This window comes from Diadema antillarum, unplaced genomic scaffold (assembly GCF_040938485.1).
Source record: "Diadema antillarum isolate AM-2024a unplaced genomic scaffold, OU_Dant_1.0 seq00000982_RagTag, whole genome shotgun sequence".
NCBI classification, from domain to species: domain Eukaryota; kingdom Metazoa; phylum Echinodermata; class Echinoidea; order Diadematoida; family Diadematidae; genus Diadema; species Diadema antillarum.
The window spans coordinates 119,260-133,626 of NW_027271822.1; the positions used below are offsets into that span (position 1 = coordinate 119,260).

General features: G+C 39.1%; 1 protein-coding gene across 1 annotated transcript in view; it reads left to right on the top strand.

Annotated features, from left to right (window-relative positions):
* The window catches only part of LOC139742177 (uncharacterized), a 125,585-nt gene that overhangs the window by 45,951 nt on the left and 65,267 nt on the right, over positions 1-14,367 (top strand). Inside the window, exons 33-45 of the mRNA XM_071652755.1 lie at positions 60-284; positions 817-928; positions 2,179-2,306; positions 2,955-3,122; positions 3,957-4,094; positions 4,655-4,878; positions 6,687-6,773; positions 10,187-10,338; positions 10,714-10,856; positions 11,547-11,751; positions 12,186-12,442; positions 13,364-13,558; positions 14,278-14,364. Of these exons, the coding sequence (XP_071508856.1) occupies positions 60-284; positions 817-928; positions 2,179-2,306; positions 2,955-3,122; positions 3,957-4,094; positions 4,655-4,878; positions 6,687-6,773; positions 10,187-10,338; positions 10,714-10,856; positions 11,547-11,751; positions 12,186-12,442; positions 13,364-13,558; positions 14,278-14,364 (2,121 nt within the window). The remainder of the gene's footprint in view (positions 1-59; positions 285-816; positions 929-2,178; positions 2,307-2,954; positions 3,123-3,956; positions 4,095-4,654; positions 4,879-6,686; positions 6,774-10,186; positions 10,339-10,713; positions 10,857-11,546; positions 11,752-12,185; positions 12,443-13,363; positions 13,559-14,277; positions 14,365-14,367) is intronic.

Consider the following 14,367-nt stretch of genomic DNA (forward strand, 5'->3'; position numbering starts at 1 on the left):
GCTGCACCCAAAATTGTTTTCTGGAATGCTTTCAATTATCCCATCTTTTTGTCATACAGTACCCGACCCAAGTGGCCAACCTGGGCCTGATGCTCTACTGGACCAAGGAGTGCGAGCTGGGCATCACAGAGATCCGGAATGACCGCAAGGCCATCCCCAACACGGCCAAGAAGTTTGTGACCACCATGACCCGCCTGACCCAGGTCCTGACCAAGGGTACGTGGAAGGCCACCGACGAGCACGTCACGCCACTCCAGCGCTGGCGACTCGAGAGCATGGTCGCTGTGAGTATCTCTGCCATCCTCCTTTCGTTCTGATGAATTTATCCTTTTGCATGGGTACATTAATTAGCCTTGTGGAGTGTTTTGTCATCTTTTATTGTAATGCTTGAACAACCGATTCCCATGCACGTATAAATCATTTGGGTTCCAAAGTAAATCTCATAACCACCTTGCAGTTGAGTGATGTGTTGTGTTTATGTTAATCAGTTCCATGTAAAAATGCTTCTGCTAAAACTTACAAAGAGTACAACTCCTCCACTTTCTGATGAGATGCATTATTGCTGTAATGTTGTTAGTTAGTGTTCATGCCAGTGGACACGAGGCGGCTCTAAGAGAGTGATTAGTTCAAAGAAAAAAACAAAGATTCTAATAGAATTGTTGTAGCTGGTAAAAACAAAATGCCAAAAAAAAAAAACTAACAAAAACAAATCTGGACAAATCTGTAGTAGAATAAAAAGAAAAAGTGCATCAACGTAGTCTCAATAGTTTCCTGAATGCACGCTCCTCTTTGTTATTTGATGCAAATCTTTCACAGCAATCCTACCACCTGCGAGACATCCTGGACAACATGGGCAACAGGAAGCTGAGGGAGCTGAGTGACTTTGAGTGGAGAAGGTGCATCCGAGTCTACCAGCAGAAGAGACCAGGTGGGTGTGGTCACCAAGCCACGATTATGATACCAAAGGCTTATCATTCTCAGAGTTTTTATCCCATGTTCAGAGATGCCAACTGTTACTTTTAGACAGTATGTTGCACTGATTAGACTTTGTTTATTTGTTTGTTGTTGTTGTTTTTTTGGCCAAAAACACAACACGTGTTATGGAACATAATGTCCAGATTGTGCCCAAATGTTCTAAAATTGTATTAGTATAGTTATGTGTCTTTTGCAGGAGAGGTGAAAATACTGTTTTTCCACCAAAATGTATGCCTTTTCACCCCTCAGAATTCTGTGAAGCCATTTACAAGTTGGCATCTCTGTATAATATCAGGGCACCAGTTTCTCACAGTGATTGTGGAGAATGGTCAAACCACCATCATATTGGCAGTGCCAATGGAAACCTTTCTCTTCCCTTCAAAACTTTAACAAGTATAATCTGATTGATGAAAACTGAGCGACAGTTTGAATTTGTGGGTTGACATGGATTAAGGAATTATGAGGCTGTCTTTGTGAATGTATACTGTATAGAATTGTGATCTCTGGAACCAGAATGAGCCTCCTTCAGTGTATGCACTACCTATTCTCCCAGAGGGGCCAGCCATTATTGTTATCCTTTGTGTAGCTGGGTATTTACATGTACATGCCTAGATGCAGAGATTCCAAGTCTCAATTTGTCGCAAGTTTGAGCCTATAATTTCCTCAGAGCAACTTTAATCAAATGATATGTTATACTGTTTACTGTAAGAATGCAGACTAACAGTAGTAGAACAGTTAGAGTCCAGTCTAATTGCTATTGGTAAATAGTTCCACATCAGCTGTTGTATACTGCATAGACTGCTCTCTTTGATATTTTTGAGCACAGAACAATTTCAATAAAACTTGTGTCAAGTGTAGATTTTAGAATCCGTTAATGTAGACATCAACACCAGTGATTGCTGTTTTTTTTTTGTTCAAGTTCAGTAAATAGATATAAAGTGTAGGTAACACAAAGCCGCCAGTATGAAGATTATGTGTCCAACAGTTTTGATGAGTATACTTCTTGGAATTTCACTTGTGGTCTCGGCACCAAACACAGTAGATTTTGTTTTCTGTCACAGAAATTTTTGTGTCATGATATAGATATTAAGACTGGTAAATTGCACTTTTTTTGTCATGGATGAAACAGCTTTGCACCACCTGCAGAAGGTTTGTATCCAGCCATCTTACACCAGCCATATCTTTCTGTCTCGCTTTGTGTAGATGGAATCTATGAGCCATATGTCACCATCTTGGAAGAGCGCCATCACTACGGCAATGAGTTCTTTGGCGGACAGTCACCGCTGGTTTTGACTCCCATCACTGAACGATGCTTCCTCACCATGGCTCTGGTACGATATCTTTTGCCCTTGAAACAGGTGGAATGAATATGAAATTACTCTATGAATTAATTGCCACACTCTGCTGGTTTTAGTGTTGTAGTGGTCGTGATTGATGATGTGTGAGAAATTCAGATGGTATCTGAAGATGAAGCCACTGCTCTCATAAATCTATTTTATCAGCAATACTGTATTAAGGGCAAATCAGCTGATGTTCCAGATTCTTAATTACTGCACTCTGGATGATGCTGTAAGAGTTCAGTATTTTGAATGTGTATCCATAACTGTCAGTAAGGCAAAACAAAGTAGACTCATTGCCAAAGTTGGAAATTGTAAGAACCAAACAGAAAATTCATAAGTGAGTCAAAATCATGACAACATGAAATTAAATCGTTTTATAATCAATTATTTTAGTACAGATGATGTGGAAGTGGTTTAGCATTCTGTGAAAAAGAAAAATTAAGAAATGAAAGTGAGGAGTAGGTTGAAACTGATGTTGGATCACTTTTTTTCCCCAACATGGATTCAAGTACTATAATTACTCCATTATAAGCAAGGTTACTTGTTAGTACCTTTTGTGTGGTATGGAGTTGTTCAAGCAAGAGTTTCCAATATCATGGAGTCATATAGCAAGTCTTTTATAATTCTTTTCACTGGCAGTGTATGAGTCAGATGCGAGGCAGTGCCTTGACCGGAGGGACAGGTGTGGGCAAGACCGAGACGGTTAAGGGGTTGGCCTTCTTCCTTGGACGGTACCTGGCCCTGTTTGGCTGCTCCCCGCACTCAGATCCCACGGCATTTGGCAAGATAGTCCAGGGACTTGCAATGGTAAGTGCAACAAATGTTAGACACAAGTTACTAAAACTGTCACAAATATGTGATAAGTTGATTTCTGTGACTGTTTATATATAATTTATATATACTGTAGGAGTGTAAAATGAGTGTAGAGAATGATTAAAACTGGCCTTACATCCTCATTATTATGCTTCTTCCATGTACGGGAATGCATTGTCTACACTTTAATGATTGCATGAATTTCTGCAATCACTCACTCACTCACTTTATCAGTTAATCAATAAATGAAATAAGTCAACCATTTGGAAAGTAGTCAATCGTTCATGCATCCATTCAAGCCATTAGTCAATACTGCATGTGCTTTGCTGTCAAGTTCTATGGGAACATATTTCAGAATAGGAAGTTGTTGTAACAACACCTTTATTTCACAAATTATTTCACAATTTTGTTGAATTATAATGGTCTTGAATTATATTCAAACATGTGCATTATTCAGATCAGAGTTTAATGAAGAATCAGATTTTTTGATAAGTTTTTTGAACTTTGATGAGGTTTTTGAACACACAGTACGTTGTATGTTTTATGTCAAAATTAAATCTAGAATGCATGCCCTCCGATTTGTGATTATTTCTATTTAAGGTTTTATGTGTAGGACTTGAAATTAAGTGAATTCCCTGATGGGCAATTAATTAAAATTGAAATTGAAATTGAAATTGATGCCCGAAACTTCAGCTATCAAGAGCCCGACAATTTCCAGTAGATAAATTGCAATGTATTGCATTTGGAGCCTGTACTTTGACATTTTGCCCTGCATCACTCATTTGACACACACACACACTCATACTTTCTCTTTCCCTCCTTCTCCAGGATGGCAGCTGGGGCTGCTTCGATGAGTTCCAGCTCCTTCACAAGGAAGCGGTTGCCATGGTGCTGGACCACGTCCATGCAGTCATCTCAGCTCTGCAGGCCAAGAAGAAGCACGCTGTCTTGGGAGACGGAGAGGAAGTGAGTTCAAAAGGAAATTATTACGCAAGTCTAAACACTTATGCTCTGCCCAGTGATGACAACAATATAGAGAAAATATCAAGAAAATTCAACATATTTTCATTTTTCCAGCACAATGAAAAAGCATCTGACTTACAGCTGTCAGAAAGTAGGGAATAATATTACCCTTAACATACAGTGTATGTCAGAAAAAAAGTTGAGGGAATGTGTTCTTTTTATAGAAAAGAATGCATTTCTGGAATTCTCTGTATATTATCTGTATGTTGTTGACCTGCAGTGACATTTCAAACTGTTGAAGTCAATTAACCCAGCAATGGCAGCACCAAAACTTTGAAAAATTTAATAATAATTTTTGAACGGGTGGTACGATTTTCTTCAATCTTTTCTGATGTGTTCTACTAATATTGCTGCATTCACTCTATCCACATATATGTAAATACTTAGTTTCATTCCCCTTTAAGTCTTGTAGTCTTAGCGGCAATATGTTTCCGTAGAATGTCATTAGGGTTTAAGGCTGGCAGTCTGGGAAGTATTAATTGGTTGATGTTCCATCCCCACAGATCACGCTCGGCGGGAACATAGCGCTCTTCATCACCGTCAATAACGAGAGCGGGATGCACCGCGGCATCCCGACCGACATCAAGCTCCTCTTCCGTACCGTCTCCCTAGTCGTGCCCGACATGTCCCTCATCCTCAAGGCGCGCTGCGCGGCGTACGGCTTCCGCTCTCCCAAGATCCTGGCCGACCGCCTCAAGATGGTCGTCCAGCAGTGCAAAGATCAGCTGTGAGTTCCGTCAACACACCCATCCTCTCATTGCTTATCTCTCTCTTTTTTTTTTCTTTTTTTTTTCATCTTCTTTCCTGTTCCAATCATGCATGGACTTTGTTTGTCCTGGTAAACTTCTGCAGATCATTTATTTTCTTGTAGATCTTCTGATGCCTAGTCATAGATTTGTCCACCTATCGACTTTTTCCATTTCTTGTTGATATATGATTATAGATATTCCCCTTGAATTAAATATTCATGGTAGGCAGATAATGCTAATCAAATGGTCCTTGCATCAAGACAATTTAAGGTGTCATTTCCACGGATAAGTTTCTAGTGCTTTTGATCTTATACAAATGTAAGGATAAGTTTGTTTAGCAAGACACAGGTGCTCACACAAACAACCACTTAATAGTTTTTAAGAATTGTTTTGGCCCTTGATTTATGGGAAAAATATCATGGGGAAAAATAAAAAGATTTCTTTAAGATGAATTTCCCACCTCACACATGAACCTTTCCGACTAAAAATATTCCCTTGTCAATGGTCCGGTTAGTCATAGCGCGTTGACATGCATATAATGAGTATCATATCTTATCATATGCAGTCAGTTGATCGTAAATATGCTTTAGATGATATTTTCATGCTCCCATTTTCAAAGCATAATAGAAACAAATTCAGAAGTTCCCATGCCCAAGTGCAAATATTTACTTCAAATTTGTAATCATACTACATTGTATATACAACAATAATAGACATGAAAATTACCATACCTTCAATAAGGTACAAGGTTTTTCCTGCAGAGTTAATCGTTTGTCAAATTTCTATTCAATTAATTTGCATGCCGTCTTGTAGATCTAACGTAATGAAAAGTGAATGCATGATGAAAACTCTACATTACAGACTGCCAGGAGCCTTTGTTTCATTTTATAACCTTTGAAGTAGAGTAGAGGTAGTTTAAAGATACAGGCATTGATACAAGAATCTTTCATTGATGGTAATGTTAATGCTCTTTTTACCCCCCTTTCTTCCTTCAATTCTTGAATTTCTTTTCTCCCCTTTAAACTGGACTGACATCAACACCAATCGGCTATGAATTATTAAAATCTATTCATCTCAACACTGTAATGTTATTGCACGAAATCTCTTTCTCAATTTCTATTCTGTATATATCTATGTTGAGTGAATGACTCTTCGTGGATGTTCTTTGATAAATTATAATTTTTTGTCTTTTGTTTTTCTGCACTTCTCTTTTTTCTTTTTTATACAACTTTACATTCCCTTTGCATTCCTGGTATTTGCATAAATTGCTATTCAAAACATTGCTGTAATGTATCTACCATACATTTTCTGTCACACTCTTCCGTCGTTTTCCCCCTGATCGGGACATCCTTGTTATGTGGTACTCTTATCCTGGCAAATATTTGCTTAATGAAATGTATCGTCTGTGACTTCCTGATGTCATCTATCAAATGATGTGCATTTGAATCCTCATTTCGTCTCTGTTCTATTACGATGTTTTCTTCCTCATTTAAAAAAAAAAAAACCAAACAAACAATATTTCGCATTGACTATTCTTTCACAAAACATGGGAATGCCCCACCCTTCTGTATGTATGCATCATTCTTTTATTCATTCATTTGCACCCCACTTCCATGTTGTTTTCTTTCTTGTTGAAATCGTACCACATTCTCCCTGCGACCATCGTCCCCTTACCTTGCCCCTCGTCTTCCGGTCCTTTTACCCCTCCCCCGCCCCTTTCATCATGCACTGCACCCCTCCATCTCCTTCATTGTACCCCTCCCTCTACCCCTCCATCCCCCCACAGGAGCCCAGGAGATACGGAACTGTTTAACCTGAAAACCATGGTGACGGTTTTGTTGCATGCCGTCTCCACCTGGCGAGATGTGGAAGGGTAAAGACTGTTTGACTCTTTGGCCTTGTTGTGCGCTGCACGGCACAGCTTGCCTGAGTAACAGCTAGGAAATGGATTTTCTGAAAACCTGTAACCATTGTATTACCCACAGAAATTCTCCCTGGTTTTTGGTGCATTGATGAACACAGTTAATACCCAAAAACATGTAACCCATGGGGTCGCACGCATATTATTCCCATATTTTTGGTGCATTAACACAACTCAATTTAATTATCGGCTGATTTGGTGGATGCACAACTTATAAATGCAGTGCTAGGAGCCGTTAAATCATATCTTGTTGATAAATTTTACCAAGCAGTGACACTTTAAAGTAAAATAGCCCAAGTGCACTTTGATACTCAATAATTGGATCAGTTTAAAATCTGTTCAGTAAACACGAACCTCAACCCAGGTACTGTGATTGTTGTACTGTGTCAATACGAGACAGAAAGTTTAGCTCTCCTGCACATAGCTTACTCGTTATTGTGTATGCAGTTGTGACTCCACCAAATTCAAGAGCTCATCTCACAAAAGCACCAAAATGCAGATGTGCTGTACAGAGCACTGTGACATCTCTCTCACATACTAACACAGTCTGCTTTGACATAATCAAGAACTATTAGCCACATGTAAACCAGGACATTAAGTCCCTTTTGATGATGTAGGTAAAACTAAACAGAGATTATGTTCAAGATGGTTTGAATGTAGTTTGGAAGTGGAAGAGCCTTTGTCAGAGTACTGTGTGAAAAGTCCCTGTCATGATACTGACAGTTATTGAAGATTGTTGGTTGTACTCTCATGCAGCATGGATGTTGAGTCTGTTAGTGTTGGCATTTTCTGCCTTGAAGATGATGATAAACACCCAAGCTAAATTTATAATTCATATTCTAGCTCCAGGACTGCTTATTACTTCCATGGGAGGTTGTCCACAGTTTTGTGTTTTCATTCAATATTTTCCATAGTATGCCGGTATGAATTTTGCATCAAAGTTTTGACGATACACATAGTAGCTCAAGAAAAGGAACACTGAGGCAGTTGGCACTAAGGTTAAATCTGCAAGCAAGTCAACATTGCAGGCTTTTCCCCCTTCCCTTTGTGCTTGAATCTGAAATTTGATTTCATTCCAAGGGCAACATCTAATAGTGTTCTGCATTTTGATTTTGAGAAATTGCATCCGAAAAACCTGATGTGATTATGCAAGTTTGCATACTGATGTTTGTCGTGACACTGGTTAATTGTTCAGCATTTGGTGTGGTTTCTGCTTGATATTTGAAAATTTGATAGAGCATCAAGTCTATAATTTTTGTTTGGTGCTACAATGACCCCTGTTTTTTATTCTTCTTCTTTTTTTGACAATAATTTGAAGTGATGTTTACAACTTACAACTGATGTTGCTCCTCTGAAATGTGCATACTTAAAAAAAAAAACAAATCTTTTCAAAAATATCTAGTATGATATTTGGTAAGATGCGGTACATGATGTTCTTTGTGTACTTGCATACATCATCTTTTGAAGTGATTTTGTTGAAATATTATGTTGTTGTCCATTTTGAAAGATGATTGCAGAAGGAGAAAAAAATGCTGCACAATTTGTTGCATCTCGTAATCACATTTTACGCTTTGCTACTATGCACTATTCCCTCGCTGGGATTTTCAAAACTATCCCTTTCAGAAATCAAGAACAAAAGCTGCCTTCTGACTTCTATCACTAAACATATTCCTTCTATCAAATTCTTGCTTTTGCTTTCTTCTCATATGCTTGGCGTTATCAGTATAGATTTCTTTACTTCTACAGATATGCAGCTATCGTTCAGCTTTTCTGCAGCCTGAAATCTTGCATTCACCCTGTCATGTAGACGAAGGTTTTATCGAACAAAAATATGCTGAAACTTTGTTGAAAAAGAGTTCTGAAATGATGAATGATATGAACTCAGCACTATTTAAACGGAGTGAGTGAGTCTGAGTTGTAGGAGAAGTTGTATACTGAAATTGATTTAATTTATTTTATTCTACACTGTAAATACAATTTCTTTCTAAACAAGTCAAGATTTTCCCTTATTTTTCTCACTAAATACATATGAATACTGTATTAAGAGTCCATTTGAACTGGTTTTATTCTAAAGAAAATATATACTGATATGTTGAGTATGATAGGGCTTTGTTGTTTTTACCTGGACTGTTACTTGTCCTGCTTGTGAAATGATTGGTAATGCTTCTTAATTTTACCATCTGAAAGACTGCACAAAATCTTGATTCAAACAGAATATGAAAAGAGATTAAAATGAATAGTAGGTAATTGTCAGTGGCTGGCCATGCTTTTACCTTATCAGAACGAAAAGATTCCTAAGACAAAAAGAAAAATGAAACAGACATTAAATACTTTATTCCTGACATCCTTGTGTTGATTAGCCATGTATTGTTTATAGATATTTAGGGAATAAGTCTTATAACTAGAGCAAATTTTATGCTGAATCTAAAATGCCTGTGAATGAGATATTTAGTGAGTAGGTTGCTATTGCATTTGCTAATAATTGGAGGGATTTGAATCAGGCATGTGCAAGATGTCAGTTTCTTTCACACTGTGTGTCACAAAATGTTGTGGAGTGATGATTTGATGCACCAGCTGGTTTGACAGAAAACACCAAGGGTGATTATATCACTTGGGTCTTGAGCACAGGTTGCCTGGTATAACCCGCGAGTATTTCAACATAATCATACCCTTGGCTTTAATGTCCATGCCGTGATGCACTGTAGAGATTAATGTAAGACCCTTGTCTGTGTAGATACAACTTATAGGAAACGCCAGCAAATTTAGTTTTTATTTAAGTGTGTGACTTCTTCGTGTGTTCAACTCTCAAACAACATTTGTTTGACCAAAGTGTTTTTCTGTTAAACATCTATTGCAGCACGAAATGCTCAAATATTTCTTCCAAGGCATGCTAATAATGAATTAGAGGTAGAAGATTAATACAAGTTTAATTCACCCATGCTTGTAAGTACAATACAAAAAATGTCCATTCCAGTCAGAATGAAACAATACTCTGATTATTAGCCATTTGATAGATGCCAGATTGCCCCCTCTTTTAGCATGTTAAGATGCAAATGCTGCTCAAGTTTTGTTGCTACTTTGTCAAGTTTCGTAGGGAGCCTCCAGTTGCCTAAATTTGAAAATGTTGCTGTATTTTCTTTTATCCATTCCAAAGTGAAATTGAACCTCGATGAATTGCTGCTATTCTTTCCATATAAGTTGCTGTTAATCTGAATATACTGTAGCTTCCATTAAGATGAAATGCAACTAGAAGAAATATAGAAAAGTTGACATAAAAAGTAGTATTTCTAGAATCATACTCTTCAGCAAGCCGTATCTCTCCTTCCCGTCGTCCCCCTCCCCTGCCACTCTGGCATGGCACACAGGTCCAAGGAGTACCACCAGCTGTTCAGCATCGGCTCCATCGCCACCACCGTCATGTTTGCCAACATGGGGCGCAAGCTGACCAAGGAGGAGCGACTGGAGCTGTCCCGTGCCAGCAGTCAGGGCTCCCTCGTGCAGCCCGGCAGCTCCATGCGTGAGTTTTATCCAGATATGCCAGCTGTTACTTCTTTACCAATATTTTGTACTGTTTTTTGTTTTTTTTTAGTTTTGGCCAAAAAAAAAAAAAAAATCTGGAGGTTTCATGGAATGCATCCTCCCCAATCATATCTCTACACATGTCTACTGCAGTCAATGCATTGTGTCGACAAAAACTTTTGGGTGCATTTTAGTTTTGCAAATCTTGGCTCCTCGTGGAATATACAAAAGTTTCATGCTTGCAAAAATTTCGGTTTTTACAATATGTCATTAGTGATTTGAGGCACCGTCACTTGATGATAGTAGTAAAGTGCCAGTCTGTGTTGGTGCACACCTCAATGATCATCCTTGACCGTCCATCCCGTCCCCACAGCTTCGGCTGCCATGCTAAAGACCGTGGAGAAGCAGCCCAGGAAACCGGGGGGCACCAACCCCATGACGCCCGCAGCCAAGGCCGAGCACGCCGTCGTGGCCCAGGCCCTCCAGGATATCGTCGGGCCCAGACTCAAGCCTGATGTGAGTTGAAATCGTATACAGTAGTTCACTCTGCTGATTTTGTACTGATAACGTCGACCACAGAGACAGGTGATGTATGAGGCTGCATCCTCTAAACACCATTTCACCGCAATCAAATAACGGTCTTCCGTTTTACAAAAATGAGGATGGACTCACAAAGTAAAAGACGAGTATTAGTATACTTGTTAAAATATTTCTTTCCACCCGTTACTGGGACTACATCTCTCCAAATACTTAATAGCTGTTCTGAAAGGCAGTATTTTGTAGTATTGTCAGGGTTGTTAAATTATTACAATGAGTTTTGATTATCAGGAGAACTATGATTGTACGACAAAGAAGGCTTCCAAGCTGATAGCACTTAGCATCAGCAAAGGCAACGTATGGCATGAAGATTTTGTTTTCGTTGGCCGTCTTGCTTTGCTCTAACATTAACATCGTAAAGCATAGGCAGGTTTTGTACCCTTGTAGTCATCAAGTACGATGTGATATTTTGTTGATTTCCTTGATTAAACTATCTGAATATCAGCTATTGAACATTAGTAAAAGGAAAGCCTTTTTTTTTTGGTCTAAAGTCACTTAAATTGTTAGGCTCAAAACAAGGATAGATCCCATCATTGGTATGTTTACTGTAACTGTGTCTAAAGAATAACTAATTTTCTTCCACTTTGACTTTTCTTTGTTGTTGTACAGGCTCTGTACTTGTTCAACAATGTCATCAAAGATGTGTTCTCCAGCGTGGGTGACCCGCCCACGCCCCACTCCAGCCGCGCCCGCCGCAACAAGCTGAGCGTGGAGAACATGGTGGTGGACAAGGCCCAGGAGAACGGCCTGGTGGCCTCGCCCAACTGGGTCACCAAGGTCATGCAGCTCTTTGCTGTCTCACAGGTCAACCATGGTGAGTTCAAGGGTCATCATACATAATAAAGATAATTGCATAAACGATGTTTGATGATGACTTACAAAAAAAACCCAAAGTGTTGTACACACTGTTCAAATTCCCTGACATGTATAGCGTTTCATATCTCATCTCTGGAGAGTTTCTATCCTGATCGTTTGTTTGTTTGTTTTTCTAGAAGTTGATATGTTCAGTATGTGTACCTTTCCGTTTTCAACACTACACAGTGACGCCAGATATTCTAATGGTATACAAACCAGTAAGATAAGTAGGGTTACAGAGTTATTCTACATTTAAAAGTCTAAAGGCAAATTTTTAAATAGATCTGCTGTTAACAAAACAACCCATCCACACTCACAAGAGGCTTTACTCATAAACTGCTGACTCTCGTTTGTAAAACTCAACCTTACAAATCCTTCAACCCCCCTTTGCAGGTGTGATTGTGGCTGGTGGCCCGGGAACGGGAAAATCCACCTGCATCCAGATCCTGGTGGAGGCACTGTCGGCAGTGAACCCGGCCCAGTCCCGCCAGTCCCGCAGCAGCGTCTCCAGCATCACGTCCATCAGCCACAAGCTGCAGCGCATCAGCCCACTGGTGGTCGACGACCTCGCCCTTATGTTCGGCTATCTCAACCAGAACCACGACTGGACGGACGGTGTCTTCACCAACATCTGGCGCAAGGCCAACAGGGTGAGTCTCCTGGAGTTATATTTTTCTTTCAGATTAGTTTATTTTCATATTTCTTAAAAAATGAAGAATGCATTGTGGTAACACATAATGTGTAACATGCATGAAGAGACCAACATTTTTAAGTCTCACAAAAGATACAATATATAGTGAAAGTCGTACATGAACAATCAAATGCTTATGTTGTATAATGTAATAGAGCAGAGAGAGAAACATCAAGGAAACCTACAAGTACAACATGTAGCTGAAGCTAAATATTTTGCTGTGTACGAAATTGGATTGTACACAATCTACATTGTATGTGAGAATTTGAAGTGGTGTTCCCTCAAGAGGTCAACCACAGTATCTCTGAATTCTTTTGTATCTCTCATAGTTCGTTAATCGTGGAGAGACTAGATTCTCCATTTATTAGTTTACTACATGCTTCTTCATGTGCGGGGAAGTAGAGTCAGAGCATTTGCTTCACATGTTGCATATTAAATGGCTCCAAGAGTCAAAGAAATTAAACATATTGAATGAAATATTTGCCAGGTTATAAATTATGAACGTATTTGTGTATGATAGGTTTAAATTGGCAACAGATTTAGTAGACATATGTGCCCATTTGTCAGTAGCAATGAGAGTTGCCTAGTTTAAAAGGCATTGTTTGCGCCAAACCTGTACTTGTCTGGATGTGTTGTTAAGTTGACTGTGGACTGAAAAGTGTTTCTATTTTCTTGAGTTCTTGATTTTTTTCAATTACTTATTCAAAAATATAAAAAAATCACCATAACAGATATGGTAATTCCACCGTAATGGCAGAACACTGTGGCGCAATAGTATGTTAAGAAGAATCAAGGCATAATGAAAGCCACTGTACATTTTCATACGGACTATATCAATGATTTAACATATCACTCAAAAAAACGACAATTTCTCATATAGAATGTGAGCACCACGTGGCTGTGCTTGGATGGCCCCCTGACCCCGAGCTGGACGGACAACTTCAACACGGTGTTGGACAGTGACCGCGTGCTCCACCTCCGCAACGGCGACCGCCTCTTCCTTGCCGACAACGTCAAGCTCCTCTTTGAGACAGACAGCCTGGACACAGCGTCCCCCGCCTCTGTCGCCCGAACAGTGCGTAACTTACTTTTGTAGTTCATCTTATGTGGACATGTCAAAAAGCTTTTTGACATGTCATGTTTTTGAAGGCAGCTCTGGGAAGCACATTTGTTTATACTGTGAGATGAAGTGACCTTATCGTTTTGTTTAATGTCCTTTGAGCTTGTATTTGATGATATGGATGCTTTTTATGCAACTTTGGGTGAGGTCCATACTGGAAAGTAAATTTATATAGATTTTAGGGCCAAGTAATATGAAGGATTGTGTGAGATAAGTATTTGTATTGTCTGAAATGATTGTTTTCATTAGAAGATAGACATTTGAAAATAAAGAAACAAAAAAAAAAACTCTTTGACAAGACAACTTGAATATGACCTTAATCTGTAAAACCAAGTTTTTTGGCAAATGTTGAAATGATCATTTCAATATACAATGTAAAACCAATTAGAGGGCATGATTTGTCTTGAGCCATATTTTTCCTCCGTCATCTTTGGTAGATGTTAAAACACTAGCTCTGCGGAGATCATTTTTCTCAAATGTGGTTTCCTGTTTACCCTAACACTGTGATGCTGTATAGTAGAATCTTCATATTCTTTCAATATTACTAGTGCATGTGTGTGTGTTTGTTTGTGTTTGATATATATCAGAAGTACATGTCGTTAAGAAAATAATCCACAACACACAGACATCAGGTCCGTCTGTTTACTGTTCTCGACACATTTCATTCCCCCTAGGGTATTGTGTACTTGGATCGAGAAGTCCTGGGATGGAGGCCTGTAGCCCAGGCCTGGCTGGAGAATCGCAACCAACAGGAAGTTCATGTG